Genomic DNA, 27,695 nt, shown 5'->3' with positions numbered 1-27,695 from the left:
ACGATTGCACGGTGGCTCCCGCACGAACAAACGAGGGGAACTGTTGAACTGTGTCGAACAGCGTCGTCGGGAGGCCGCCGTTTCTCGTGGGAAGCGCGTCATTTATGTGTTACCAAGATAGTCTGCGGAAACTCGACGTTTAATCGAACTTACGGACGCAACATAACGCAACACAATCGAGTGAGTAGTTTTCAACGTCGTTATCGTCGCCGTCGCCGTCGCCGTCGCCGTCGCCAAGGATGACTCGCGCGCGAATTACCGCCTGATAACCACAAATCGGAATGTGTTAAATCAATCGACGAGTCGTGGGGGATCTTCCGCCTTGGCGGCGATCGGCCACGAATGCGCGAATATGTATCGATTCGCGGTGAGTCGACGAGTTGACGGCGGTCTGCAATCTGACGGCCTGATTGTATTTTTCCGCCAATAATGTATTAAATCGCGTCGCGCGAAATAAATATGGAGGCGGTGTGTACTAGGGTATGCATGTGAGCAAGTATGTGTGCGTATGTGTGTCAATGTGTGTATGTTTGACGCTTTGACTGACGAGAAAACGTAAAACCTTCAACCTTGCATGCTGTGATGTTCTATATTTAGCTTATAATAAGAAATAACGAGATCTGTACTGATGAATCAAAAGTGTATGAAATTTTATATATATATATATGTATAAAATATATAAAATACATCTAGTAATAACAAAAGTAAGAGATACTGATAGAGTATATGTGAGAGAACATTGGTGTAATTCCTAAATATATGTAGTTTATCCTATATTGTGCAATAGATAACCGCATAAATTAAATATGCACAATTGCAGTTTTTTAAATCTTGCTTGATTTAGTTACATTATTTGTATTAAATTAGTTACATTATATAACAGTTTTCTAATGTTATTGCTTAGGCATGAGGCGCAAGAGTGAAAGGAATAAAGCAAAGGGATCTCCAGAGAAGAAAGTGGAAAAACCAACGAGAAAGTCAACGCGTAGGCGTGGCCGGAGATCGCCTTCTACTTCGCCCGAGCAAGATGCTTTTGTTGAAGATGCACCTAAAAGTACCGTTCCACTCAAGGAGCTCGAGAAGGAAACGATCGTACATACGCGCCTGCAGAGCAAGGAATTAGAGCAAACGCATGGACGCGAGGAAAAAGTTTCCTCGAGTGATATAAACATAAAGGTGGATTCACCCGAAGACGAGGACAACGGCGGCTCGGTGTGGAAAGTAGCGAGAGCGGATGCGTCACCCGGTGAAATACAGAAACTCAAATTATGTAGGCAGCGCAACACGTCAGAACCATCATCAGACACGCCACCATCGAGCAGGAAAGGCGTCAAGTCAACTAGCAAGTGGCAAGAAAGTGGTGAGGGCGTTGCAGAGGAGGCTGACTCGGCCGATGAGCAACTGGTTTCTTGTACAAGAACGCTCAGTAGCGCTGAACAGCCGAACGATCCCTCCTCTTCATACCCAGGTCAGGACTCCAACGAAGAGGTAAGTGATAGCAAGGAGATCCTGCCTGAAACCACTTCAGCCAACTTGTTGTCTGACGATAAACCAAACATAGATCAGCATGGTGAATCAAATGAGGCAAATTGCACTGCCCAAATAGTTGATATCGAACCTGGTAAAGCCGGTATCGAGCCGGGTAGCCCAACAACCGCGCTGGCTCCTAGCACAAACGGTGAGGAGACCGTCACCGCTGTCGTCGTTAAGGAAGCTAATCCTGTAGAAGACATCAGTGAAACGGCAACGGAAACATTTATCAAAGAGGCTAGCGTGGAAAATGTTCGTAAAGATTCGAGTAGCGAGGATGAGGAAGAGGAGGACGACAAGGCAAAAACGCATCCTCCAGTAGACTCGTCATCCGAGTCAAACGACGAATCACACAAAAAAAGCAGGACAAGTAGTGACCGAACATCGCCACGCACGATTCGTAGAAAACATCGAAATAAATATAGAGATTCGTCTAATTCAGAAACACCTGATTCTGAAGATGAACCTGTTGATAGAAAAGTCTCTGAACCTTATGTGGAGGAGGAAGAAGAGGAAAAACCGAGTACAGAATATTCACAAGAGAATGATAAAGAACGATCAGTATCGCCGGAAAGAACAAATTCTCATTCAAATAATGTAGAAAAGATGGAAATCGAACACAGTGAAACTATTGAAGATAAATTGGAAGAAAATATAACTGAAAAATTGGAACAACCTGCACCGGCTAATATTCAGGTGGTCGTTCATAAACCTGTTAAAGTCAACTTGAAAAGATCATTGTAAGCATAAATATCTTTGCATCATGAGTATCTTATCTCGACAAGAAACAAGTTTTTACTTATAGGAGACATGAAATATAATGGATATTGAAGATGTTCAATGTATCATTATATTTACAGAATAATTTAGTTTAAATTTTGTACACAGTGTAAATGAATAAAAAATATCAGTATCTCACAAGATTGAGCTATAATCTAATTATGTTAATTTTTGTTTTCAGCTCAACAAGAATATTATCTGAAAAGAATGAAGTGAAAAGAGATGATACTGATGCAAGTATCGACAATGAGTCCAGTACTCAAAATAAGGTATCATAATTTATATTTCATTATATGCCATAGAGTTAGAAAGATATTTATATTTTTCTATTCTGTGTATTATATTCGATTAATATGCATTTCAGGAAAATGGCAGCGAACAAGAACCAAAAAGTGTGCCGAGAAAACGTCGATGGGGAACTGCGCTTTCTACGGATACCGCGCCTTCGTTTTCTATATCGACCGATTCGCTTAAGGTTTTACTTTACAAATATTACTTTTAATGATACTTTTTTGAAAATAAATAATACTTTCTTGAACAACAAAATTCATAAATGTTGCAGGCGTTGGTGCCAGGTGCGAAACCATTATCCATTAACGAAGTTCGTCTCTCAAAGGACGATGACGAGGACAGAGATCGACATAGGAGTAATGATAAACGGCACAATTCTAGTGATATTATGAATGATAAGGCAATGGATGAAAATTTGCAGAAAAATGGCGCCGCCAAAAAGGGCAACGGAAAAGTAGATAATCATATCGGTATGTGTATTTACAGTTTGTTAAAATAAATTTTTGTATGTAGTTACTAAATATATAATCTTACAAATAGTATTTAATATTTTTACAATATTTTTATTATTCCTACGTAGCAACGAGACGAAAAATATCAATTGTAAAGGAGATGCCACACATAAAATCACCAAGTCCACCAGCATCTAAACCTACCAATATCCTTTTGATCAAGAATCTAGTTCGCCCTTTCACACTAAATCAAATCAAAGAACTTCTCTCGCGCACTGGCACCATCGTGGAAAATGGATTCTGGATGGATCGAATTAAGTCTAAATGCATTGTCGAAGTACGTATTATATGAATATAGAAAATTTCATTATCAAAGTGAATCTCGAATTAAATCTTTAACAATTATATTAATATTACAGTATTCCAATGAGGATCAGGCTTTTGAGACAAGGCAGGCACTTCATGGAATCTCTTGGCCTCTATCGAATCCAAAGAAGCTTCATGTGGAATATGCTACAAAGGAAGATATGGAGACTGCCCGAGAATCATCCAAGGAACAACCGGTTGCTCGTAAGACCGAGCCACTCTCATCGGATTCGTGGCAACAGGATTGGAGTCGTGACGAAAAAACTAATATAACCAAGGTAAGGATCTGCACATTCGCTTAAAATTATTGGAATAGTTTCGGTCAATGTAATGAAATATATTTACGTATTAGGTAACCGTGGTGAGAGAATGGGATTTAGGGAAGGAGGACGGCCAGCAACACATCCGGGAGAAAGAACGTGAGAAGAAGGAGCACGATAAAAAGCGGCGAGTGAGGAGTCGCACCCCAACGTTGGACGCGCATCTATCGGCACCGGCTCGCAAGTTCAAGAAGAAAGAAGACGATCCACCGCCAGCCAAGCTTTTGGACGATCTCTTTAGAAAGACGAAGGCGACACCTTGCATATACTGGTTGCCGCTTACAAATGAACAGGTAAGTGAATTCAGCGAGCAAAAACTCTATATGTATTAGTACTTCATCATTTTAAAATATTTAGAAAAATATTTAGAAAAAGAAGAGATTGTTAAAGGTAAAATATATCAATCCTTAAAGAGATACTTAAAAAGATACTTTATTACAACTTTGTTATTCAATTCTTCATTTCGTTAATTTATCATATATATTAACTATCGAATAATAACTAAATGAACTGATAATAAGCATTTTTGTGTGGAAACATTGCAGATAGTCGTAAAGGAGGAGATGCGACGGCAACATATGGCGGAACATGCGCGCAGATTAGAAGAAATGAGACGTGCTGACAGAAACAGGGATGGTCGGCGTCGACGTAGTCCCAGAAAATAGATTTAAATGTACCTTTCTCCCTTGACCTGACTTATCCTAAATTTAATTTTGCTTAAATTGACTCATTCTATTCAACTTTTCGGAATTCTATTTCTTGTTATCGATATATATTGTTTAGAGATAGATTCTTTTTTTTATCATTCAAGAATATTTAAAAGTTCACATTCAACATTTATTATATTTTGCTCCATTTTCTTTTTGGTTTTTTAAATTTCCTCTTTAATCTCCGTATCTCTTTTTCCTGTTAGTTTAATTTCAGATACCATTCAATGCATGATTATCAGATGTCCTTTCAATTCCTTACTTCCTTTCCTCATGCATCAGAATTAAACCGTACTTCTTACAGGTCAACATTTATCTATCCTACAGAGAGCCAATAACTGTAGATCAGACGCGGTATAGTGGTACTGTGTATTTGCGTCGACTGTTCATGGCAAATAATACCAAATCACTATGAGTATCGAGTATGTTGAAACTACACGTGACTCGCACGGTCGGAGCGTCCACACGGAATAATTTTACAACGTGGGAACTTCTTGGAAGAAAGAAGAAAATAGATGAGACACATTGAATGTTGGAATAGACTTGGCATTCATGAGAATATCGTTCGTTCCTTCACCGTTTTTTCTTGTTTTCTTTTTTTACGAATCGAACTCTGACACAAGTACGTTCAAATGGAGAAATGAAATCGTTCGATGCAATCTGGATGGAAAACACTGACGCCGAAACGCAGAAGGAATTATTATGAAGACATTTCTGACATTATTGATGGCTAAAAAGACGGACTTACATCTTGACGTTAAATATTTGTAGTCTGCTTTGGTTCGTCCTCGAGCTCAACAATTGCCAACCGACCTTGATAACGGCTACATTTGGAAGCATCGCGTCAGTGTCTACATCATAATATAGCACAGGGCGGAAACATGTCTGTAAATATAACCAATATTTCTTGGTGTGACATGTAAGATTATTAATAAATCCTAAAAATGATGAAAACACGTGTTAGCATATACAGTGATACATTTACCGCTTACTATTTTTTTTTTTTTTTTTTACAATACATCACTGGAGAATTTTGTTATTCACCTATGACAAAAAATCAAGAACATGGATAAGTAAATACATTTATGCTTATAAAATAATCGCCTACGTTATTGTCGTTATCTAATTTGCTGTACAATCGTAAAACTGCATCTAATAACTTAATGAAATATCGCGTTAAATAGAACATCCATTGTTCAAATTTATTACAAATACGCAAATATAAATTTGATAATTTTATTTGTATCAATAATAACATTATCAACACTAACATTGTAGGTACTTTAATTTACAAAATCTGAGTACAGAATATGTGCATATTGACTGTTAAACATGTCACGATTACGCTGTTATTTATTTGGTAGACAGTGAAAAAGAAGAGACAAAATTTAATAGTCAAGTTATAGTTCTCAGTTTGTACATTTTTATTACTTATGTATTTAATTTATAATTTAAAAAACACGATAATACGTGCATTTCGTAATCAAAAACCAAATTGTACTTCTATGTTGTTATGCGCGCACATCTATTTTTGTTTTTATTAAAAATTTCTTTCACAATAATAAACGAATATTATGAATAAATAAAGAGTTATCTGACCAGAATCGATTTCATGTGAGACATCGAAGATTTAATCTGAAATGCTAAATCCGAAACATATCGCGGTTGCACGTCGCATAACGCTTTTGCGACATAGGTCAAACATTTTGAGAGCAAAGGAAAAAATAAAATAAGATTATGCGAATTTTTAGCCATCTAAAACATACATCAATAAATATTCACGATGTATGTTAGACGCTTATTCAAGAAAATAATTCTTAAAGAATGTCGATAACGATATCGACATCGGCGTTCTGAAAATTGTAAACCTTTTTCGCGTTATTAAAATAAACTACTTATCATTTATGACGATACTTGCAACGATGTATCTCAACAATCACGACGCGAAAAATGCGCTATTATTTGTTCATCATTATCGTTATGGATTTTTCCTCCTTTTTCTTTTAACGCGGTTTACATAATATCGACTATCGCTCATTCTCATTGCGATCTCAGTTTCACTCATCATACCACATTCATCATACAAGCATTGTCTTCATTATCAGTTTTATTTAATCGACCTTCACAACACTATAAATCTTGCGCACAAACCAAAAACAGGCAAAGAAACCGATGGAACCTGAAAGAAAATAAGTGTTGTTTTTGAATATGAAATGAATAGTAATAAGATATTTTTAAAAAATTAATGAAAAATAAATAAAACTTGTAACGAATAACACTCACCTGTCAAAAGGAAGAATAAGTAGACCATAATAAACGTATATCCGAAGTACAGGAACGTAGAGGTGGCACCTTCAATATCTAACTTAGTGACGAAGAAATGTATACAATAAATTAACAAATAAACAGCAGTAAAGCCGGATGTGAGAAAACTGCGCCACCACCAGTGATAATCCTGTAAAAAAATTTATTAATATCATGTTTAACAAAAGTAAATATGCAAGTTACTTTTCCAGCATGTATTCATACCTCAGCGCAAAGATGGAAATAGCAAAGCAAAATTGTCGTTTCAGAACATGTGATAACGAGTATGAGAAATACTAAGAAGAGAAATCCGAACATGTAGTACACTTGGCTCGACCTAGTAAAAATAACTCGTAAGTTAAGGTAAATAACTTGATAAAAGTATTAAATGCGTAATACTTACCAAAGGGAATTAAGTATGAAAAATAATTGTATAAATATGCAACCGAATGGTAAAACACCACCCATAATAACTCCGGGTATTGGTTGCGTATAGAAATTCTGTTCTGGTATTTGCCGTGGAATCTGATTTGTTCGTACTGGATGTTCCAAAGCCTACAAGTATTATTTCCTAATTATTTACTTATTGTAACAAAATAATAATTTATAATTAATATATAATATAATACCCTTTTCTTAAAGCCAAAGTAAGCGCCGATAAACGTTAATGGTACAGACACTCCAAACCACAATGCCAGAAGCGCGATTAAAGTACTAAAAGGTACTGCAGCCGAGCTTCCATTCACCCAAAATATCAGATTCATTATGAAGAATAAACTGAACACAAGCCTAGAAAACAAAATATAATTTTTATATAGTAAATTTATATCGAACTTAATGTAACATTCGTAAGAATTAATTTATTTTTAATGCAGTAGAACCGTTAGACTCAATCTCAGAAAATTATGTCTTACCCAGGACTAAGCATAGATGTGAGTAACACGTTGGACTTCCATTTTTCTCCACCAAAACTTTTATATATTCTAGCAGCAACGTATCCCGCAGTGGTTCCTAGACAAACGTACAACACCATCGCGCAAGTCATTAGTGCGCCTCTATTAGCAGGCGAAAGAAAACCCAGACAAGCGAACGCTGTAACATTGATTAAAATATTTATAATTTATCAGTCCAAATAAAGGAAAGGACAATTAATGAATTTATTAAAATTCAATTAATCATAAATAATTTCTCTAAGCAATCAGAGAAAAATATAAAAGTAAAAAAATGAACAAAATAAGATGTAATTTTTTAAATTATTTTAAATTATTTCTAACTTAATTCCAATTTAAAATTAATTTAATTTAATAAATTTGACGGTTTACCTAGTGTAACTAACGTCATGAAAAACACTTGAACACCGGATCCCAGTAGGACTGAAAGCAACATGCCTTTACGCGGAGGACGGAACACATCACCGTGTACCAATTTCCATCCGAACTCTTCTTGTGCATCTTCTCCTGATTCTATCTGGAAGTAGGCCTGCGTTATCGCAACACAGACAAACGGATATCACAATCTTGTAAAAGTGAAGAAAACATTTGGTTACCTTCACCTTTTTATAAAATGTTACATTGTTTTATTAATTTTGCGTGAATGAATCAATTTTATATTGACAACCAAAACAGTTTTTAATTATAGGGTTAGTACTTAAGTTAGTTTTTTTCATAAAAATTTTTTAGACTAATATAAATAGCAACTGATAGTAACCTCAATATATCTTTTTAGGTTGTATTAAATTTTATCTAGCAGTTTATTTAGAAATTTTCAGTAGTTTTGCACTGAATAAAAAAATGTAAATAGCTAGTTTCATTTTTAAAGTTATTTTCAATATTATGTAATTTAGTTGCTAAATATTTCTTGAAATTACCAAAAATGTTTTTATGAATCCATTCAATTATATATTTTTTTTGTAAAAAAATAGATATGAAAAAATGTGTGCATAATACCGAAAGAATTTCATGCAGCTGTGAATTATATAACACAACTGAGTACAGTATATTATAAATACCTGGTTATAACGTGCGATGTCTTTGTGCAGAGTGCGAAGCATTATCATAGCTACCATCCCAGAGAGGAATAATACGATTATTAGCGAGTTAAGAATACTAAACCACTGTATATTCGAATGTGGCATTGATTCCAAGATGTAATCCCATCTGGATGACCATTTGATTGTGTTATTTTTCTAAAATAAGAACAATAAATTTTAATACATGATAATAAGCAATAAATGATTAAATTCTATCAATTATTGTTAAAATAGCCTAGTATATTCGCGAAAACTTACTACAAATTTAACAGAATATGTATATGTCACTTGGAACGTTTGTCCAGCCGAGAGCTCATTGATTGGTATCTCTAATGGTATTTGACTTTCACAATCAACTGGACCAGTATGCTTAATACTGTGAGGCACTACTTTTACAGCTATTAAAACCACATTTGTATAATTATTATAAATTAATATTAATTATAATTTATTAATTAGTAAAATCAAGTACTGGTGAATTTTTATTTGTGAGTACTCACATATGATACGACCACCATTTTCCTTAAAAGATGATCCCCATTCTTCTGAAGCACCACTGTGATAAGTTATAGTAAGATTCACATGATTGAACAGATAAAAAGTTTTTGGTTTGTTGTACGGACCCTAGCAGTACACATAAAGAAATATACATTAGATAATTTTGTTTTCATAATTTCAAAATATAACTCGATAATTCATCCTTACATGAATAGTACAAGTATCTTGCAGAGATCTAGATTCTTTTGAATAACAACCCATAGGGAAGCCGGTGCTACAATATTGTCGCTCATCCTCAAGCTGATAACACCATGTCACAGGCATATTATCTGACAGAAACAAAATACAGAATTAAGAATTATTAGTAAGTTATTACAAAGTTATTTTAAAAGCAATGAGAAATCACATGTAACTGCAAAATATACTTTTTACTAATATTTTTAATCAATTAATCCATGCATTTGATACTCTACCAACTATCCAATGATGTTGATAATTGACTGCTATTCCTTTTCTCAATAATTGTAATTTCTTCTCTGAATATTCGTCACCTCCTGTGTACTGTTTTATACAAACAGTAGCACACTTGACATCTTTCATGAAGTTCAACTAAAAGTAAAATAAAATATATTTCTCTTTCTCAACTTCCCTTCTTTTTAAAATTCAAAGTTCTTTAAAAAAATGATAGTCTTGGATATATTTGTATATACCTTATATGGAGATGGGCGTATACGTTCCCCAAACACAACCTGTCCCAAGTTCTCAACTGGGGACTGTCCATCCTCCACTGTGCAAAAGTCGAAGCTAGATTATAAAAATAAAATATTGAAAAAATTTTGACAACAATCAAATATTAATAGTAATTAAGTATATATTATATTAAAGTTAATATATTAGAGAATATTATATAAAAATTAAATTTTATGATATTACTTACTGACTATATTCATAAGGTATGACATATTTCTCCGTGTTTAAACGGTTCACATATAGTTTAATGTCAGACTGAAACAGATTTACAGAGTTTTTGTTACTACATCCAATAATAGGACTGTTTGTGCTGCTTGTACTTTTTGTACTTAGAATCTTCACTTTCTCTCTCTTCAATGCCTAAATATATATATATATATATATATATATATATATATATATATATATATATATATATAATCTTCTAAGTGCAAATATTTTAGAGATTTCAAGTACCTTGAATAAATCTGATATAATACAAAGATTTGAAATGTTATCATATCAAACTATTGTAGATAATCTTGCTATATGCACATCACGCATACAAAAAAATTATATATATAATCGTTATCAAAGTTAATTTATATAAAAATCATGTAACCCTATCAAAGTCAGTGCACATATTGAGTAAAAAAACTCATCAGATGACATTTATGCTACACACACATAAATTTGTCACTATTTATATATATATATATATATATATATATGTATATATATGTATGTGTGTGTATATATATATATAGTGACGAATTTATATGCAAAATCAAGTTGAGAACCGAGGTGAAGCGTAGACGAACAATACAGTTCCCAAATAAGATGTTAAGGACGTAGGATGTACGTCGAGTGCATATAATTTGCGACGAATGCATCAACCTTTCGTCAATCATAACCAACCAACTCTCGCGTTAGGTACCTTGCAGGTTGACGTGGTCTCGCCGGCCTTGCAATAATTCACGGGCGCCAGGCCGGGCAGGTAGAAGGCCGCGACACCGTGCAGGAACGCGTACAGCATGCAGAAAATCGCTGTCGTCCTCATCGCTGTCGCCGTCGCAGTCACTAAGTCTCCCTAGAAGCGTCTGTCGTACCGCTCGCGTCTCGCCTCCGTGCAGCGTACCGTCTCCTACATGAAAGCGCCCGATCACATCACACGCCGCGCACGTTCACGGATCTCTCTCGCTCGCTCTCGCTGCGTGGTGGATTGCGCGAAACGTCGTCGCGAGCCAAATGCCGTATTACATCTCGAGCGCTGCCATGACACGTCACGAAGTACGCGACGACGAGTCTCTTGGATGACTAATAATCGCCCGTCCCTTTCCCCGCGTTCCATGCCAGCAAAATCTGTCGAAACGAACGGCTGAATTCACTTTTAAACTTCGCGCCGATTTGTGAAAGGACGCGAGACCTTTTGGACATTTGTGACAAACAATTTCCCTAGAGTCGACTGGACAAAAACCGGATTGGTCAATCAGAGCTACGCTTCGTGACGCAGGACGACGACCGCGTCTCCTCTTTCCTTCTTCCAACTACGTAATCGGATAAGGATGGCATCCTAGCTTCTGCCTAGCTTCAATTCAAACCTCTATCATGATACTCGATAATACGTGAATTGAACCGAACGAATGCTGTACCAGCTGAAGACGGCTTGAAACAGCTGTAGTTTTCCGAGATAAGCCACATCTGTGTACGCGTTCGTAGATATTCTGAAGTAAGGAAACGGAAAGATGAATAGTGCAATTATGTAAATTATTTATTTGTGCTGAATCTCGATCCTCCGACATGCACACGCATACCTCGACGATGCACCCTGCTGCGGTGGTGCGGTGACATTGACAGCGTCGTTGCGGCCCAGTGCGAATCTCGTTAGAATCTCGACGATGCGCGCAAATGTATATAGTCTGCGACGTCGATAAATAGACGTCACGCGTATTTAGTAATTACCACGCAGGACGGACCCGTTTGCATCGTCGGCGATGCTCATCATCGGCATTCCTTAAGGACAGTATCCCCTCGCATCTAATTGTACCATGATGGGAATATTGTACGAGAAAAGGCCGTTGAAGAGGCCGAGACTGGGTCCCCCAGACGTCTATCCTCAAGAGTTGAAGCAAAAGGAGGATGAGCTCTCACTTACAAATGTAAAACATGGTTTTATGGCCACCACGACCCAGCTGGCCGACGAGTCTGGGACAGGTAGGAACTATAATGTCACTGCTGCCAAGGTCGGTGCGTACTTCAACGCGATCCTCGCCAAGAAAGAGGAACTCGCAACAATGCCCGACACTGGTAGGAAAAGACAGCAGATCAATCCCAAGGACAATTTCTGGCCAGTAACAGCCAGAACAAAGAACGGTATTGAAGCATGGTTTAAGGATCTTTCTGGCAGCAAGCCTTTAGTCACACTTGCGAAGAAAGCTCCAAATTTTAACAAAAAGGAAGAGATTTTCATGATGCTCTGCGAGTACCAAGTGCCAATGTTGAGGGCAGCCTGGTTTATCAAGCTCAGTTCTGCTTACACAGTTGCAGTCTCAGAAGCCAAAATAAAGAAGCGTCAACTGCCTGATCCAACCACAGGTAAGCTGATGTCATATTAGAATGTTGTATATTAGATTGTTCATGTTATATTTTAATGAAATTTAAATATATATATATATATATATATATATATATATAATTAAAATTTACACATGTATTTTTACAAAATTATTTCTAATTACATCATTTTTTATAATTAAAATATATGTATTTTTGAAGAATATTAAAAATATGTTTTCATTATGGCAGAATGGACAGGAACTCTCATAAAATTTTTGAAAGATCAGTTATCCAAACTGCAAGAGTACTATCACATAGGCAATCAGGTAGCTAGTACTAGTAGTAACAATAGTACAACAAACAATTCCTGCAACAGCAATGGAACTACAACAACAAACAGTAATAGCAACAGTAATAGCAACAGCAACAGTAATAATAACAGTAACAATAGCAGTAACAATAACAGTGTTAATAACAACAACAATAATAATAATGCAAGCAATAATGCAAGCAATGGCTCTACCAATAATCAACCACCCACACCGACTTCGAGCAGTCAGTCTACAACAAACAGTACAATGAACGAGGAACATAAGTTAGCCCTTAAACAATGGCACTATTGTGTCCAATTAGCTAAATATATGTTTGAAGAAGGCTTGTTGGACAGACAAGAATTGCTACAGTGGATTCTAGAATTGCTGGATAAGATCAGGTCTTCTCCCTCGGAAGATGGCATATTGAAGCTCCTGTTGCCATTAGCTCTGCAATATTTGGAAGAGTTTATACAATCTGAATTGCTGGCTAGACGATTGGCATATTTATGCTGCCGTAAATTGGCATATATGTGCAATAACGTTGAGAGTAACAACAATCCACAGAGTCCGTCCATTACTAAGAATGAAGTTAATGGTAGCAAGGACACTACTGTTGCTGTTCAAGGGCCATTAAATCTCTTGACAGTTGCTTTCAATGATTATTTGACTTGTGCACATCACAGAGATGTAATTTACAGTTTATCTACTATAATACAGGTAAAAATGGTCCTTTTATATTATATAATTGTTAATTTATATTGCTTATTACAAGAATTTAAAACATTAATAGTATATTAACAGTAATTAAAAAATTTATTGAATTTTAGGTCATAACATTAGAGTGCCCGACAGCATTAGTCTGGAATAGTGTTGGCGAGGGAAAGGCTCCATCAGTCTTGAATGGATCACCCTTAGACTATTTACCGTGTCCTCCTGCAGCTTTGCCATGTCCACCTGCGAGTTCTGGTAATCCTACAATGAAACAACTGAGGATTGCTCAGGAAAATATAAGGGCTCGCTCTCAGGCAGCAGAAGGTAGATGGTCGTGCGACAAATGGCAGCAGAGCAGCGCTGGAACGACAACTACCAAAGTGTTAGCTGCATTAGACGCCCTTGATCGGCATAGTTTTGATAAAATGGATGCCTCTAATTCACTCGACACTCTGTATGCAAAAATCTTTACACCACCTTCAAAAGATACTTCTAATGAACGTGATACAAAAACGGAATATAATCCGCAACAGGATTCAGCAGTAGTTGAAATTTTATGCGAATGGGCTGTGAGTGCTGAACGTTGGGGGGAACATAGGGCGATGGCAGTTGCTAAGCTTCTCGAAAAGAGACAGAGTGAAGCTACTGGCGAAACTAATGATAATGATGATAAAGATAGTACATGTAGTAATGGAAGTCCACCTGTGCTTCCAATTTTTCAACCACTGCTTATGAAATTCTTAGACGTAGACGCTCCGGTACTTGATAATACCTCGACTCAATCTAAGGCTCAATTTACAAATTTAGTTCATCTGTTTTCGGAATTGATCAGGCATGATGTTTTCTCACATGATGCGTATATGTGTACTCTTATTTCGAGAGGTGATCTTATACAAGGTAGATATATCTTTAAATATTATTTAATTGTATCCGCTTATATATTTATGTATAAAGAATAATTAATTGAGTGATGTAAATCTACTTTTTAAAATTAAAAGCTGTGCCTCAATCACCTAAATGTATTTAATATAATGATTTAGGGCAGTGCTCGGAATTAGTGGCACATTTCGAGCCGATTTCCGAGGCGACGCCTACTGTCTCCCCTCGAGCCCCTCACTCCGCTCGCGGGCCTACAACCGAGCTGCCGGCCGCGCGTCAAATGTTGTAGCTCAGGAGCGTAGAGCGTCCCTTGTAAAAGAAATAGTCTAGGCCCTAGGCTATTTCTTTTACAAGGGACGCTCTACGCTCCTGAGCCACAACATTTGACGCGCGGCCGGCAGCTCGGTTGTAGGCCCGCGAGCGGAGTGAGGGGCTCGAGGGGAGACAGTAGGCGTCGCCTCGGAAATCGGCTCGAAATGTGCCACTAATTCCGAGCACTGATTTAGGGCAAGAAATGCTACAAGGGTTATTTGGAAAGTAAGGTCCGATTTCTAGATAGTTTCCATATTTGTTTTTGGATTTTTTTGAATAATCCTTGTACTATACATATATATTAGAAATTACAAAATTATTTTAAATACAAATATTAAACGATTTGTTCTTTATACCGATCAAAATGTAGAAATTTAAAATTTGCTTAATTATGAAATTATTTTATTTTAATTATAGGCCCGGTAGCTAGCAAACCTGGAACACCTAGCAACAGAGAACCAATTGATGAAGATAGTCTCTTCCCTGGTATAGATTTAAAGCCAACTAAATTGGAAGTATCGGATCATGGACGTACTATGGATTATGATGATAGTAAAATTGATGACGATTTAGATAAGATATTGCAACATATTAAAGAAGATCAACAAAATAGCATGGATGCACCAGATAGTCCCAAAGAGGATGCACTGACTGGTCACGGAGGTCATGAAAGTCTCGATTCAAAAATGCCATCGAGTCATAGCAGACATTTATTATACACCACTCATTTTCCGCTACCACAAGTAATTTTTTTTAAACATATTTTTCTATTAAAAAATTTAAACGAGTTCTTAAAGTCAATATCTATCCATACTTCTATTTTCTTAATGACACTTTTGATATGTCTTGTAAGATTGTTGAAATCATTAAATGCAGAGTATAAAATTGCCAAAGTATTAATATTGCTTAATATTGCTAATTTATTGATATATATATTTATAGGACGAAACATGTAGTCAACATGATTGTAATCAGCGACATGTATTGCTTTATGGTGTTGGACGTGTTAGAGATGAAGCTAGACATGTTGTTAAAAAAATGACAAAAGAAGTGTGTAAATTGTTTGGAAAGAAATTCAGTATTGATGTTGCCGAAGGAGGCAAAGTAAAAAAACATTCTCGAAGTGAATTTAATTTCGAAGCTGTTACTATGAAATTCCAAAATCTAAGTTATTTTGATCAACATGTTGTTACATGGCAGTGTGCAACGCAAGTGATAGAAATGTTGAATACATTTGCATTAGCTGGTTCATCTTATTTACCAGTTCACGAGCATGTAGCTTTTCTTTTCGATCTAATGGAACTAGCATTGAACATATATGGCCTAATTGATGTTTGTATACAAATCTTAAAAGAGCTTCCGGAAGTGGAAGCCCAATTGACAGCTAGAAACAGTCAATTGATTCGAAGTTACACCACAAATCTGAGTTTATATGTAGTTGGCGTATTAAGAAGATATCATTGTTGTTTATTATGTAAGTATTAATTGTTATCTTATGTGTATATTTAGAGGTTAAAGATTTTATACATGTATAAAAATTATGTTATAGTATCACCAGAGCAGACGACAGCGGTATTTGATTTACTTTGCAAAGTAGTAAAACATGTGTCAAATCCAAGTGACTGCAGCTCTGCTGAACGATGCGTATTAGCGCATTTATATGATTTATATTCAACATGTTCTCTCTTAAAAACAAAATCACATGGAGTAGAAGCATTCAGTAATGCGTATCCGAAAATTCGAGCCGCTCTCTACAGCACCTTGCAGCCAACGCCTTCAAGTCATGTTTATAATTCGCAATTTATGGTGGATGTTTTCACTAGTCCGCGAAGGGGCGGAAAAATTGAGCCGCAATGGGCGAGACAGTTGAACGAAACACCGGCTAATCGTTATAGTTTTGTTTGCAATGCGATTGTTGCGGTTTGCAGTGAAACGGATAACGATAAGTTGAACGATATTGCTATAACTTGTGCAGAATTAACTGCTTGTTGCAACGCTCTAAATGCCGAGTGGTTGGGAGTACTTATGGCGCTTTGTTGCTCATCTAATAGTTCTGCTTTTTATATCGATGTATTAAATCAAGTTGATGTACAAGATTTAAGTATACATAATTCTCTTGCTATATTTACATCAATTTTAATTGGTAAGTGGGATGCATTTTGCGTTTAGTAAACTATATGTTATGATGTCTGTTAATATATAAACAGCTTATAATTATGTTTACAGCGAGGCATTGTTTCTCCTTGGAGGACTTTGTTGTGCATATAGCACTACCGTCTTTGGTGAAAACTTGCAATGACGGTCGCGGAGACATTGATATTGAAGTAGAAGCAGGTGCACGTTTAACTTGTCACTTATTATTGAGACTTTTCAAAACTGTCGAATGTCCGCAACCGGCTTTATATTCGGTCAGTACGAGTCCTCATCCGCTTCCAAGTGGAAATTCAAGAGGTTATAGTATAAAATTGAGTTGCGACAGACACTTATTGGCAGCTGCACACAATAATATAAGAGTAGGGCCAGTACTTGCGGTGTTAAAGGCTATATTAGTCGTCGGAGATGCTACAGCCGCTAAACAACCTCCGAAGAAAGTCGATATACCTTTGAGTCACTCCAGTAAAGGAGGAGGTCCGGCCAGTGTTGGCGTCGGAGTTGGTGTGAGTAGTAGTGGACCTGGTGAACTATCAATCAGTCATATTTTGGGAACCAGCGATATTTTAGGAGGCGGCGATGATCTTGGCCTTGATCTGGCTATGTCTTCCTCTAGTAGTAGCGCCGGTATGACCACGGAAAATGTCAAGGGATTTTCTGACTTTGCTCATCACGTTTTACGTCAGATTTGCAGTCAAGAATGGGTGTTGGAGAGATGTTTACAAAATCCAGAAGAGCTTTGTCATCAAGATATGCTGCTGGATAATATGCTAACGCCGCGACAAGCCCAAAAATTATTACATATGATCTGCTATCCTGAAACACCCACTGAAGCTTTTATCGATCAAAAGACACATATTACAAATATTTTAGAAAATTTAGAACAGTGGAGCCTAAGAATGTCCTGGTTAGATTTACAGCTTATGTACAAGCAATTTGCGCCAGGTTCCAATGAGCTCTCTCAATGGTTGGACACAGTTGCGAAAGCTGCAATCGATGTTTTTCAATTGAACAATACCTTAAGTAACAAACCTGATAAAAAATCGGGTTCTATATGGTTAGTTGCTCCGTTAGTTTCCAAGTTGCCAAGTGCGGTACAAGGCAGAGTTTTAAAAGTGGCAGGGCAGGTATTAGAGTCGGGTAATTGGTCGAAAACAGCAGGTCGCGAGAAAGGTAGATCCAAATCGCCTTCATTGTTCAATCATCAACCATTTCTGTCACTTGTATTAACATGCCTGAAAGGTCAGGATGATCAAAGAGAAGGTTTACTAACATCTCTACATTCGCAGCTTTCGCAATTTTTAAATACCAGCAAGGAAGAGAAGCACATTGGTTCTGAAGATCCTAAAACTAGAGAGGTATTACAAGACGCATTACAGCTAAGATTTAGTCTCGTTGGAGGTGTATTTGACACAATACAAAGGAATACGACTGCTACAACGGATTGGGCGATTCTACTAGTTCAATTAGTCAGCTATGGTGTTATAGACTTGAATAATAACGCAGAATTATTTACAACCGTTATAGATATGTTAGCGACTTTAATTCACTCTACATTAGTATCAGATTCACAATCTGAGAAAGACGAAAATAAGAAGCACTATCAAAACCTAATGAAAAAGTTGAAAAAAGAACTAGGTGATAGAAATTCTTCGAGCATTCGCTTTGTAAGACAACTTCTACCATTACCGAAGCTGACTATGGAAGTTATCACGTGCGAACCCATTGGATGTTTAACTGATACTAAAGGCAACAAGATCGCTGGATTCGATAGCATCGACAAGAAACAGGTACATTTGGATAAGTTTCTTCCTACTTTAAGAAATATTTATTTTTCTTCTACTTATCAAAATATTTTTATTATTGTGAAAAGATACAATGTTATCACATACAAAGTGTATAATGTATTGCATTTAAAATTAGGGACTGCAAGTGTGTGATTCTCAAAGAGTATCAGCATGGGAACTCTTGGAAGGTCATAAAAATCCTGCACCACTTTCTTGGGCTTGGTTCAGAGCTGTCCGATTAGAACGCAAACCACTTACATATCAGAATGCGCATAAACTGTTGCGGTATCATACTCATAGTCAAAATCGGCCAGCCAGCCATTATCTAGATCCACCTCCATTACCACCAGAGGATTTAGAACCGGATAAGAAAGAATCGGAACCTGGTAAAGCGGATACTCCAATGAGCATCGATTCACCAGGTCGTGTCGGCGGCAGTGTTGGTAACACCGGAGTTGGTAATACGAATACTAACGGTAAAGGAAAAGCTATGAAAAAACAACGACATAATAGAAGAATGAAAGGTGCTGCTACGCCTACAACGCCTATATCGCAGCAGATGCAAGTGAGTTTAATTGCATAATAATGTACTACGAGAAAACAAAGAGCTTTAATATTATATATATTTTTTTAATTAACAGCAGCCACCATCTCAATTGCAACAAATGACATTTGGTAATCAACAAGCTCCTGTTGCGCAACAGCCTGGAATGTTCGCTGGGCAACCTCCACAACCTCAGCAGCAATGGTATAGCAATCAGCAAACTCACACACCTGCGCAGCAGTATGGTTACGGTCAACAGTTGCCACCTACACCGGTCGGTGGACCACGCTACGAGAGACCGGGAATGAATAATCAATCCAAACAAGCTCTGTCGAATATGTTACGCTTACGATTACCGTCCAATCAGTTTATGGGTTCGCAGCCACAGCCACCGAATGCTACGCCAGTTGCGGGACCAGGCGCGTTCCAAGGAATGCAGAGGCATCAATTCATCAGGCAACAGTTGAGAGCGCAGCATGGAGCACCTGGCGTAAATCCACAACAAGGCATGTTTGCAGCACAGCAACAGCAACAGCAACAACAACAGCAACAGCAAGGAATATATGCGGGAATTCAACAAGGTATAAATTAAAAGAAAAATATCCCAAAATATTATTGGTCAAGAATCATACTTAGCAAAAAGAAACACCATTGTTATTGTTATCTAATTTTCTTTCTAATATCTTTCTTTTAGTGATCTATTATTTTCAATAATCATACTAAATTACTAGAGAAAATTTTCTAACATTAAAATTATAACAAGCAAAATTAAGCGCGACATGTTGCAAAACACTAAACAAGCACAATTTAATATGAAAAGAATATAATTTGATTATTATGTGCTAAATACTGCTTTAATTGGATACAATTAATATCTGTACAGTTTTATTCATGCATATTTTTTCTACAGGTATGAATCAAAATTATGCGGGATATGGCGGACAACAAATGATACAGCAGCAACAGCAACAACAACAGCAGCAGCAAACGCCGCAGCAAACGCAGCAGCAGCAGCAACAGCAGCAGCAGCAGTTGCTTCAACAGCAGCAGCAGCAGCAACAAGGCATCTTGAATCAACAACAAAATATGATGTTCCCTAATCAGCAGCAAATGATGGGTCCGCAAAGGGGACAGGAATATATGCCACAACAAAGAATGCAACCTGGTGCTGCTAGACCGCCATATTTACAGGTTTGTTTAAATATATACTTGTAATAATTGACATTATAACTAGTAATTAATTCGAGTGTCCAACCCTATTTATTTGCAATCTTCTTTTACAAATATACATGAACATTTACTTATATCATTTTTAATCTTTATTTTTTTTTAATACGCGAATATTTTAATTAATTTGTATGCGATGAATATTTTTATTCAAAAAGGATTAAAAAATTTTTTTAAAACTTAAATCATATTTGGACCGATATATTGATTTTATAATTTCCTAATAGTAATTTTTATATAAATTTAACATTATAGCATATTGTTAGAACATAATAAAATAGGAAAAAAATTGTATTTTATAAAATTTAATAAAACGTATTAAAAAATATATCTTATTATTCATTTAGGCGCCAAATGTAACAATGAACGCAATGGGACCAATGGGTGGAGGTGTTCAGAACCAGCCTGCTCCTCCATACCGACAATCTGCTGGAAAACCAGGTGCAGTAGGGGTGACGGGGGTAGGCACGGCCAATGTCAGCTTGCAGCAAAATCAGCAGTTCCAACAGGTATGCTCTTATAATATTATCGTATATTTTATAAAAGCTAGATATTTGTAAAAAAATTCATGAAATATTGTTATTAATTGTCTTTATTTTTATACAGCAACAGGCGATAAATCAGCAGCGTATGAGGCAACAGATGTTAGCCATGCAGCAGCAGCAGCAAGCCGCTCAACAGCAGCAGCAGCAAGCCGCTCAGCAGCAGCAACAGCAACAGCAGCAAGGTGCTGCTGGTGGTCAACAACCTACATCTCAACTCGTAACGCATTTACAAAGGCACTTGAGTCAACCACCACAACATTCCTATCAGCATCAACCACCACCTTATTAAAAATATACAAAAATTGTATTTATTTAATATCTGCTAGTTAAATACTGCTAATGCAACGTAGAAATGAAAACAAATTCATTAAATTTTAGACTTTATATCACTGAATAAAGGTTTGCATCAGGTAAAGGCATATTTTAATGAAAGGTTTTTTTATAAGACTTGCTGTAATTTTTTTATCAATTAATATGTATTTGGCTAGATATTATCATATTTTTTTATGCAATGGATATAAAAATATTGAAACGACGTTTTGAAATTTTCACATTAAATCAAATATCACTTTTTTTAATTGGACGTTTTAATAACTAATTATTGCGATGTATCAACCGCATTTTAACTAATTAGGCATAAAAAATAGAAAATACTTTATGTATAATATATAGATTTCTTTATGTCAGATATCAAGAATCATGTTTTAATGATCTATTGAGTCAATATGCTAAGTAACGGATATAAATCATAAATTGCAACACATTTTTTTTTTTAATGTAAATTCTCGTGAAGTATTATTAATAATATTGTTACGTCCTTCTGTGCTTTGTTTCTGTGAAAATAATATTTGTAATATACTTGATTAATTGAGAATATTACAAATGCATCAAGAATATTACATTGCTCTACAACACAGGCTAATTAAAGAAAAAGGAAGATTGTTTCTAAGTCTTTTAAATAAATATTTTTGAACATAAACGTAATAGAGGTTTTACATATCTATATCTTTTAATGTTGGTTTTAAATATTATTTTGTGATGCACACTTTTTTGATCTATGCATTCGCACAGCGGATTACAAATATTGTAACAGAACACAGATGCGGCGAAGCACACGGATGTAACATATTATTATATGTAGTTTCTATAATGACAGTGGCGAATATATATAGTATATTATATAAGAACTGGCATACCATAATTTATATTATGAAGTAAATTTATTGTTACTGTTATCTAACTATTTAAACGGTATTTATATATCATATTTTTTACATAGAATATATATACATTAACATTGATCATGTATAATAGTAGTATAAAGATAAATGTATTTAAGTGCATCATTAAGAAATGACAGTTCAGTAACTACTCTAGTAGAATTTACACAAATGCAAATCAACTGTGTGGTTTGCATAATTGACGAAATAAAAATAATAAATCAATAAGTTCCGAATTTAATTTCTAGCGCGTATTTTGATATTTTTCTCACTATTCCCGAAACATCGAAAATAAATGCATTATTATTTTATTTTATTTATTATATGAGTGATTGTTTTTTTAACATAGGTATAGACAGTAAAATTTTTAAATTTTATTTTTACTTTATAAATAATAGAGTTGTAATATTTCTCTATGATATAATTGTTTCTAACATTTGCTAACAATAAGTATTTCTCTATTTTTATATAGGATGCGAGTTGAAATGCGCCGCGTCACGATCTTCCGCCGTCCTGCCCCAAACCACCGACGAGAGACTATTAAAGACCGTCAACCCTGGGTAAATTTTCGAGGCCGTTACTGGGGCCCCAGGGGCCCGGCGGTAATTGAAGAGCAATGACATTATCGACTATATGATTGTTAATACAAATATTTGAGTAATACGTTATTAAAATCTTGAATTTTTTATTATACAAATACTTCATAAGCAAATATGCATACTTATATTTAATAATATCATTGTGTATTGCTTTAAAATTGTAATTCTTTTTGATCAGTTATTATTTCTGTCGATAACCAAACTTGGATGTTAACATCAAAACTACAATTTTTAATAAAAATCAAGAATTTTTGGGTTACAAATACATAAGCATATCTATAAAACTTCAAGATAACAATAAATTATAAAATTAGTACTGTATTGTCAGTTTATCATTAAAAATTTAACAGTCACACAAACTCCCGTAAGGTTAGCGGTCTTTAACAGTCTCTCGTCGGTGCCCAAACCGACTGGCTGCGTAGCAGCGCGCAGGCGCGGCCTCGCGCCAGTCACGCCGCTACGCAGTAGTGGCAGTAGTAGCAGTTAGTCGGTTAGGCAGGGTGACGGAAGGTCGCGGCGCATTTCAACTCGCATCCTCATCGTCCCGTACGAGTTTTTTTGACGCGGCGTCTGTTTCAAAAGTGCCGTGAAGTGCCGAAAGTGAAGCGGAGTGACGGACGTTCGTACCAATATCCGTCATGTCGGATACGATGCGTGGTGCGAGAAGTCGTGTCGCGTTCAATTGTGCACTTCTCTCGTGCCGTACCCCGAGTTTCAGAGTACCAGGAATGTTTTGAGAGTGCCGAAAATGAAGGGTCGTGAGAAGGATTTTGGATTCTTTGTGTTGCTCAGACGGAAAAGGTTGATCGGTCGTGACAACGCGAGGTCGCGTCGCACGTTCAATATCACACGTCTTCTCCGTTGCCGCGTATTCCGTATCTCGAGTTTTCGGCGGGCGTGAGTACCTGGAGTGTCGAAAGCAAAGTATCGCGCGTTTGTGCCAAGTGTGAATCAAGAGAAGGAGGATCGACAGGAGGAGGATCTTGGAGCTGGAATGTTCGAGAATTGTGGTCGAGACGGAGCTGGACGGAGCGACCAGCGGCAAACGGTGAGTCAATTTATTTGTATCTGCTGTTTATTTGCCCCTCCCCCCCACATTTTAGTATTTGTGTCTCGTCTCGATTGCGCTCGTATAAAAAGTGCGACAAGACGACTCAATAAATTGCGCGAAAGCTGTTAGGATAGAAAAAATTTGAAATTTGTGTGCGCGCGATCGGCGCTTCCTTCCTCAGGTGTGCCAACAGGCAGACAATATGCTTCTCCGACGTCTAACCTGTAGATACGTTGGCAACATTGGCATCGTAGTGTATGTTCACATTTGATCGTAAACATGGCCATTCTCAGGCTTTTTCTTCTTTCAATTTTCCTGTAGAATCTATCCAAGTTTTTTTGGTGCGTACTTTTATTTTACAAAAGTAAAAAGTATCAGTCATTCGTATCGTCATGACAGTTCGATTGCGGAGTAGTGGCTCGCCGGAAATGTCATTTGATAATCGCGATTCGAATTCCGTGTTTTCATTCGCAAATCGTCACGGGAGGTTTTATATGTAGTTTCTATAACCACTCGATACCTTTGTCGATTAGTTATTCTGTGAAAATTAATCGTGATCGCGAAAAAGTACCGGGAGTGTCTTGCGGAGTATACTTTGCCATTATGTGAAATTAGGTTAATACACATGCAAATTGAGTGCAGTGTTATGCAAATATAGAAAATATGGGCAATTGTGGTATATGTGTGTGCCTAATATTGGAGTATTTTCCCATGTTTGGATTATCTTCCTTCATTTGGATTATCTTCCCATGTTTGGATTATCTTTTCATTGACGTGTAGCGGGGAAACCTAATTCATGCACATCTAATAGTAAGTATCGATATATTTCTCATATTCTATAATTCCACTCATTTAGTAATTCACTCGTATATATGAGAGTTTCTTAAGTGAACTCCGTGCGATCGTAGCGTCCACTTAATACTACGTTAGCTATTTTGATTAAGCATCTGCCTAACTCTTGTGAGCATGTAAACAACGCCATTTTCGCGAAAATTACGCGATACCTTCCTGCTTTCTGTCTATACTAGTCATGATTATTTTAGCTTTAATATAATTCTTTCGCAGCTCTCGCGTTCATCGGTGGTACAGAGGCTGCGCCCTGTTATTCCTTTCTGAAGATCTATAGTGCACGTAACGTATATTATACATTTTCAGCAGTGAATATCGGAATGCTCCGCAGCCAGCAGAAGTACGCCAATATGGCAATCGTAGTGATGATGGTTGGTAATGTCGATAATGTCGTTTTCATAATTATCCATAGATAATTATGAAAACGACATTATCGATATTACCGACCGCTTGCATCCCTAAGGTAATCGAGCTACTTTAACATTTTGTCGATGATAATGATGTACGTGAAAGTGGCGTTGTTGGCTGAACGATGATTACGGTCACTATTTTCACGCGTTCACGAAAGATGGAGATAGTATTAGCTTTTCTTACCACTCGTACAACATACGTAACGATATCGATCGAATTCTTCACACTTTAATGAAAGATAATCCAACTCTATTTAACTGATATAAATGAGCTGAGCTCGTAATTATCACTCATTTGTGTAAAGATCTCATATATTGATATATGCGCATAATTTCTATAATTTCATTGAAATAAAATTAATGCACAATTAGGGCGTGCATTCAGAATATTTAGAAATTGCATGATGTATAGCAGAGGAGCGTCATTTTCTATTTGAGATAATATTTTGTTTGCAACAAGAAATAATAGACACATTTTATTAATTTATATATTAAATTAGATTATAGAAGTATAAATTATTAATGAAACGTATTTTTAACTAATCAATGAATTCTTTGTTTGAAGAAATAAATTTTTAAATTCCAGCATCTACAGAACTATGTAATTAAAAATTGATTAAGAGATAATTTATTTTGCAACTATTAAATAAATAATATGGAATAGTATTTTTTAATTTATTTAATAGAGATTTTATTAATAGCTTGGTTTTAATTAATAGACTTTATTTAATTTTAATGTTTTGATTAAAAAATTTATTTAAAGTGCACTTTAACGATATTGAGTTAAATATTTAAACACAATATTATTTAATTTTTTCTTTCAATAAGTGCACATTATCTAATTAATGATTTAGTATTTAATTATTAAACTGGGAATACTAATACTAAATTTAACTGTATTGATACTTACTGAAATAAAAAAAAAAAATATTAAACGCAACATTGTGGCTGATATTCATAATCAAAGCTTATTTCAAGATCATCTTAAGTAATGTCTTGAGATGTTAATACGGATCTGTAATTGACGGATGATTTTTTTTTAGATTTAAGAACAATATATAAGAATCGACTATTAATCTGAGTCATTTATTATTTTTAAATATTTATTTCTTAAATACACAAAAAATAAAATATATACAACTTTATACACTTGTCATCTCTTTCATTCTCTGTCAAAAGTATCGATATTGGCTTATTATTTTTCCAGCAAGGGACTACAGAGTGAACAACAAACCTATTAAATAGCATATAAAATATGTCCCACCGAATCACATTCCATCACATGAAATGTAAAAACCTGAGAGCCGAGGCGCAGAAATAGGATTTCAAGCTATACACGATCTAGATGCATCTAGGAAAAATATTGCGCCCGGCTTATCAGGTTTCGCGAGCAGGCTCCAAGTTCGTCCGCGACGTTTCGTGTTCTTCTGTGGTTTCGTTTGCGATTTCCGAAGCGTCCGCGAAAACTGCGGAGAAAGCTACAAGCTCTACTCCAATCAGATACGATCTAGGCCGGGCTGGCATCAACGGCCAATCGCATTTACGGGATTGCCGCTCGCGGTTTTTGGCATAAAGGCTTGCGCTTATTTCGCGTACCGTGAATAACTGAAACGAAGGCACCGTGATCTGAGGCCGCCTTTTAACGGTCTCGTTTTTATTCGATATGTGAAGTATCGAGACATTGGAAAAATTGCGAAAAGTATTTTTCATAATTTAATAAAGAATCCAAATTGCACCCCCTTCGTACGGGATTGCGAAATTGTGCTTATCAGACAGCTATCGAAAATATCATGGCATTCATAAACATCAAATATGATATTTTTATTTGAAACGTTGCTGCGCGTATGCCAAAAGCAATAGATCACGATTATTGGAATAACTTCTTTCTAACTTTCAAGATTTGAGATTAATTTTTTTTATTGGGTATTTTTTTCAGAAAAATGTGATAAGGAACGGCAGATGTTTTATAATTAAATACCAAATCATTAATTAGATAATGTTTACTTAATGAAGAAAATAAATAAATATTATATTTAAATATTTAACTCAATATCGTTAAAGCGCACTTTAAATATTTTAATCAACTTATTAAAATTAAATAAAGTCTATGAATTTAAAATAAATTATTAATAAAATTTATTAAATAAACTAAAAAATACTATTCCATATTATTTATTTAATAATTGCAAAATAAATCATTTAAATAAATGATTTCTTAATTTATTTTTAATTATTATAACAATATTATAGAGTATTAATAAAAATTATTGCACGTACTGAAATACGTATAATATATATTATTGTAGTAAATACGTTAAGTATGTATTATTGGAATTGTGTTAGTGCAAACTTTGGCAAAATTTATTTCTTGTCAACACTTTTTGATTCTCGGTCGTTTAATTACGAATTCACAATATTTAAGCTTTATTAGAGAAATAATACTAAAATTTTACGATTTATAAAAAGTTTATATTCAAGGAAATATTTTCATTAAATTGAAAAAAAAACGTTAAAAAAGAACCGATTTAAAATAA

General features: G+C 35.7%; 3 protein-coding genes across 6 annotated transcripts; 2 read left to right on the top strand and 1 right to left on the bottom strand.

Annotated features, from left to right (window-relative positions):
• The first annotated feature begins 15 nt into the window (after positions 1 to 15).
• On the top strand, positions 16 to 5,400 carry LOC105199270 (apoptotic chromatin condensation inducer in the nucleus). Of its 3 annotated transcripts, XM_011166390.2 has the most exons (10): positions 219 to 367; positions 905 to 2,270; positions 2,492 to 2,579; positions 2,675 to 2,785; positions 2,873 to 3,071; positions 3,182 to 3,390; positions 3,473 to 3,697; positions 3,772 to 4,032; positions 4,285 to 4,412; positions 4,751 to 5,400. In XM_011166390.2, the coding sequence occupies exons 1-9, from the start codon at positions 343 to 345 to the stop codon at positions 4,402 to 4,404; spliced, it is 2,604 nt and encodes an 867-aa protein (XP_011164692.1). In that variant the 5' UTR covers positions 219 to 342; the 3' UTR covers positions 4,405 to 4,412; positions 4,751 to 5,400. The 3 variants fall into 3 exon arrangements, with proteins under 3 accessions (XP_011164854.1, XP_011164692.1, XP_039307393.1); XM_011166552.3 differs by lacking the exon at positions 219 to 367 and adding an exon at positions 16 to 180 and having other exon boundaries at positions 4,285 to 5,400; XM_039451459.1 differs by lacking the exon at positions 219 to 367 and adding an exon at positions 614 to 641 and having other exon boundaries at positions 4,285 to 5,400.
• Positions 5,401 to 5,668: 268 nt separating this feature from the next.
• LOC105205212 (transmembrane 9 superfamily member 2) lies at positions 5,669 to 11,305 on the bottom strand. Of its 2 annotated transcripts, none has more exons than XM_039451460.1 (15): positions 10,944 to 11,066; positions 10,215 to 10,282; positions 9,988 to 10,081; positions 9,751 to 9,886; positions 9,485 to 9,606; positions 9,280 to 9,403; positions 9,038 to 9,177; positions 8,759 to 8,935; positions 8,073 to 8,229; positions 7,665 to 7,842; positions 7,380 to 7,539; positions 7,154 to 7,305; positions 6,976 to 7,087; positions 6,730 to 6,901; positions 5,669 to 6,625 (listed from the first exon to the last, which is right to left on the bottom strand). In XM_039451460.1, exons 1-15 carry the CDS (start codon positions 11,064 to 11,066, stop codon positions 6,558 to 6,560), a joined length of 1,983 nt encoding a protein of 660 aa, XP_039307394.1. In that variant the 3' UTR covers positions 5,669 to 6,557. The 2 variants fall into 2 exon arrangements, with proteins under 2 accessions (XP_039307394.1, XP_039307395.1); XM_039451461.1 differs by having other exon boundaries at positions 6,558 to 6,625; positions 8,073 to 8,217; positions 10,944 to 11,305.
• A 142-nt stretch (positions 11,306 to 11,447) lies between these two features.
• On the top strand, positions 11,448 to 22,493 carry LOC105205284 (mediator of RNA polymerase II transcription subunit 12). The gene is made up of 12 exons (XM_039451458.1): positions 11,448 to 12,601; positions 12,812 to 13,593; positions 13,704 to 14,484; positions 15,196 to 15,521; positions 15,721 to 16,252; positions 16,328 to 16,921; positions 17,005 to 18,719; positions 18,853 to 19,281; positions 19,358 to 19,841; positions 20,171 to 20,451; positions 20,835 to 20,996; positions 21,094 to 22,493. Exons 1-12 carry the CDS (start codon positions 12,055 to 12,057, stop codon positions 21,319 to 21,321), a joined length of 6,861 nt encoding a protein of 2,286 aa, XP_039307392.1. The 5' UTR covers positions 11,448 to 12,054; the 3' UTR covers positions 21,322 to 22,493.
• Positions 22,494 to 27,695: the final 5,202 nt, after the last annotated feature.

Source organism: Solenopsis invicta, chromosome 7 (assembly GCF_016802725.1).
Source record: "Solenopsis invicta isolate M01_SB chromosome 7, UNIL_Sinv_3.0, whole genome shotgun sequence".
Lineage (NCBI taxonomy): Eukaryota > Metazoa > Arthropoda > Insecta > Hymenoptera > Formicidae > Solenopsis > Solenopsis invicta.
The sequence above is the reverse complement of the archived record's forward strand: the minus strand, read 5'-3'. Positions and strand labels throughout refer to the sequence as shown.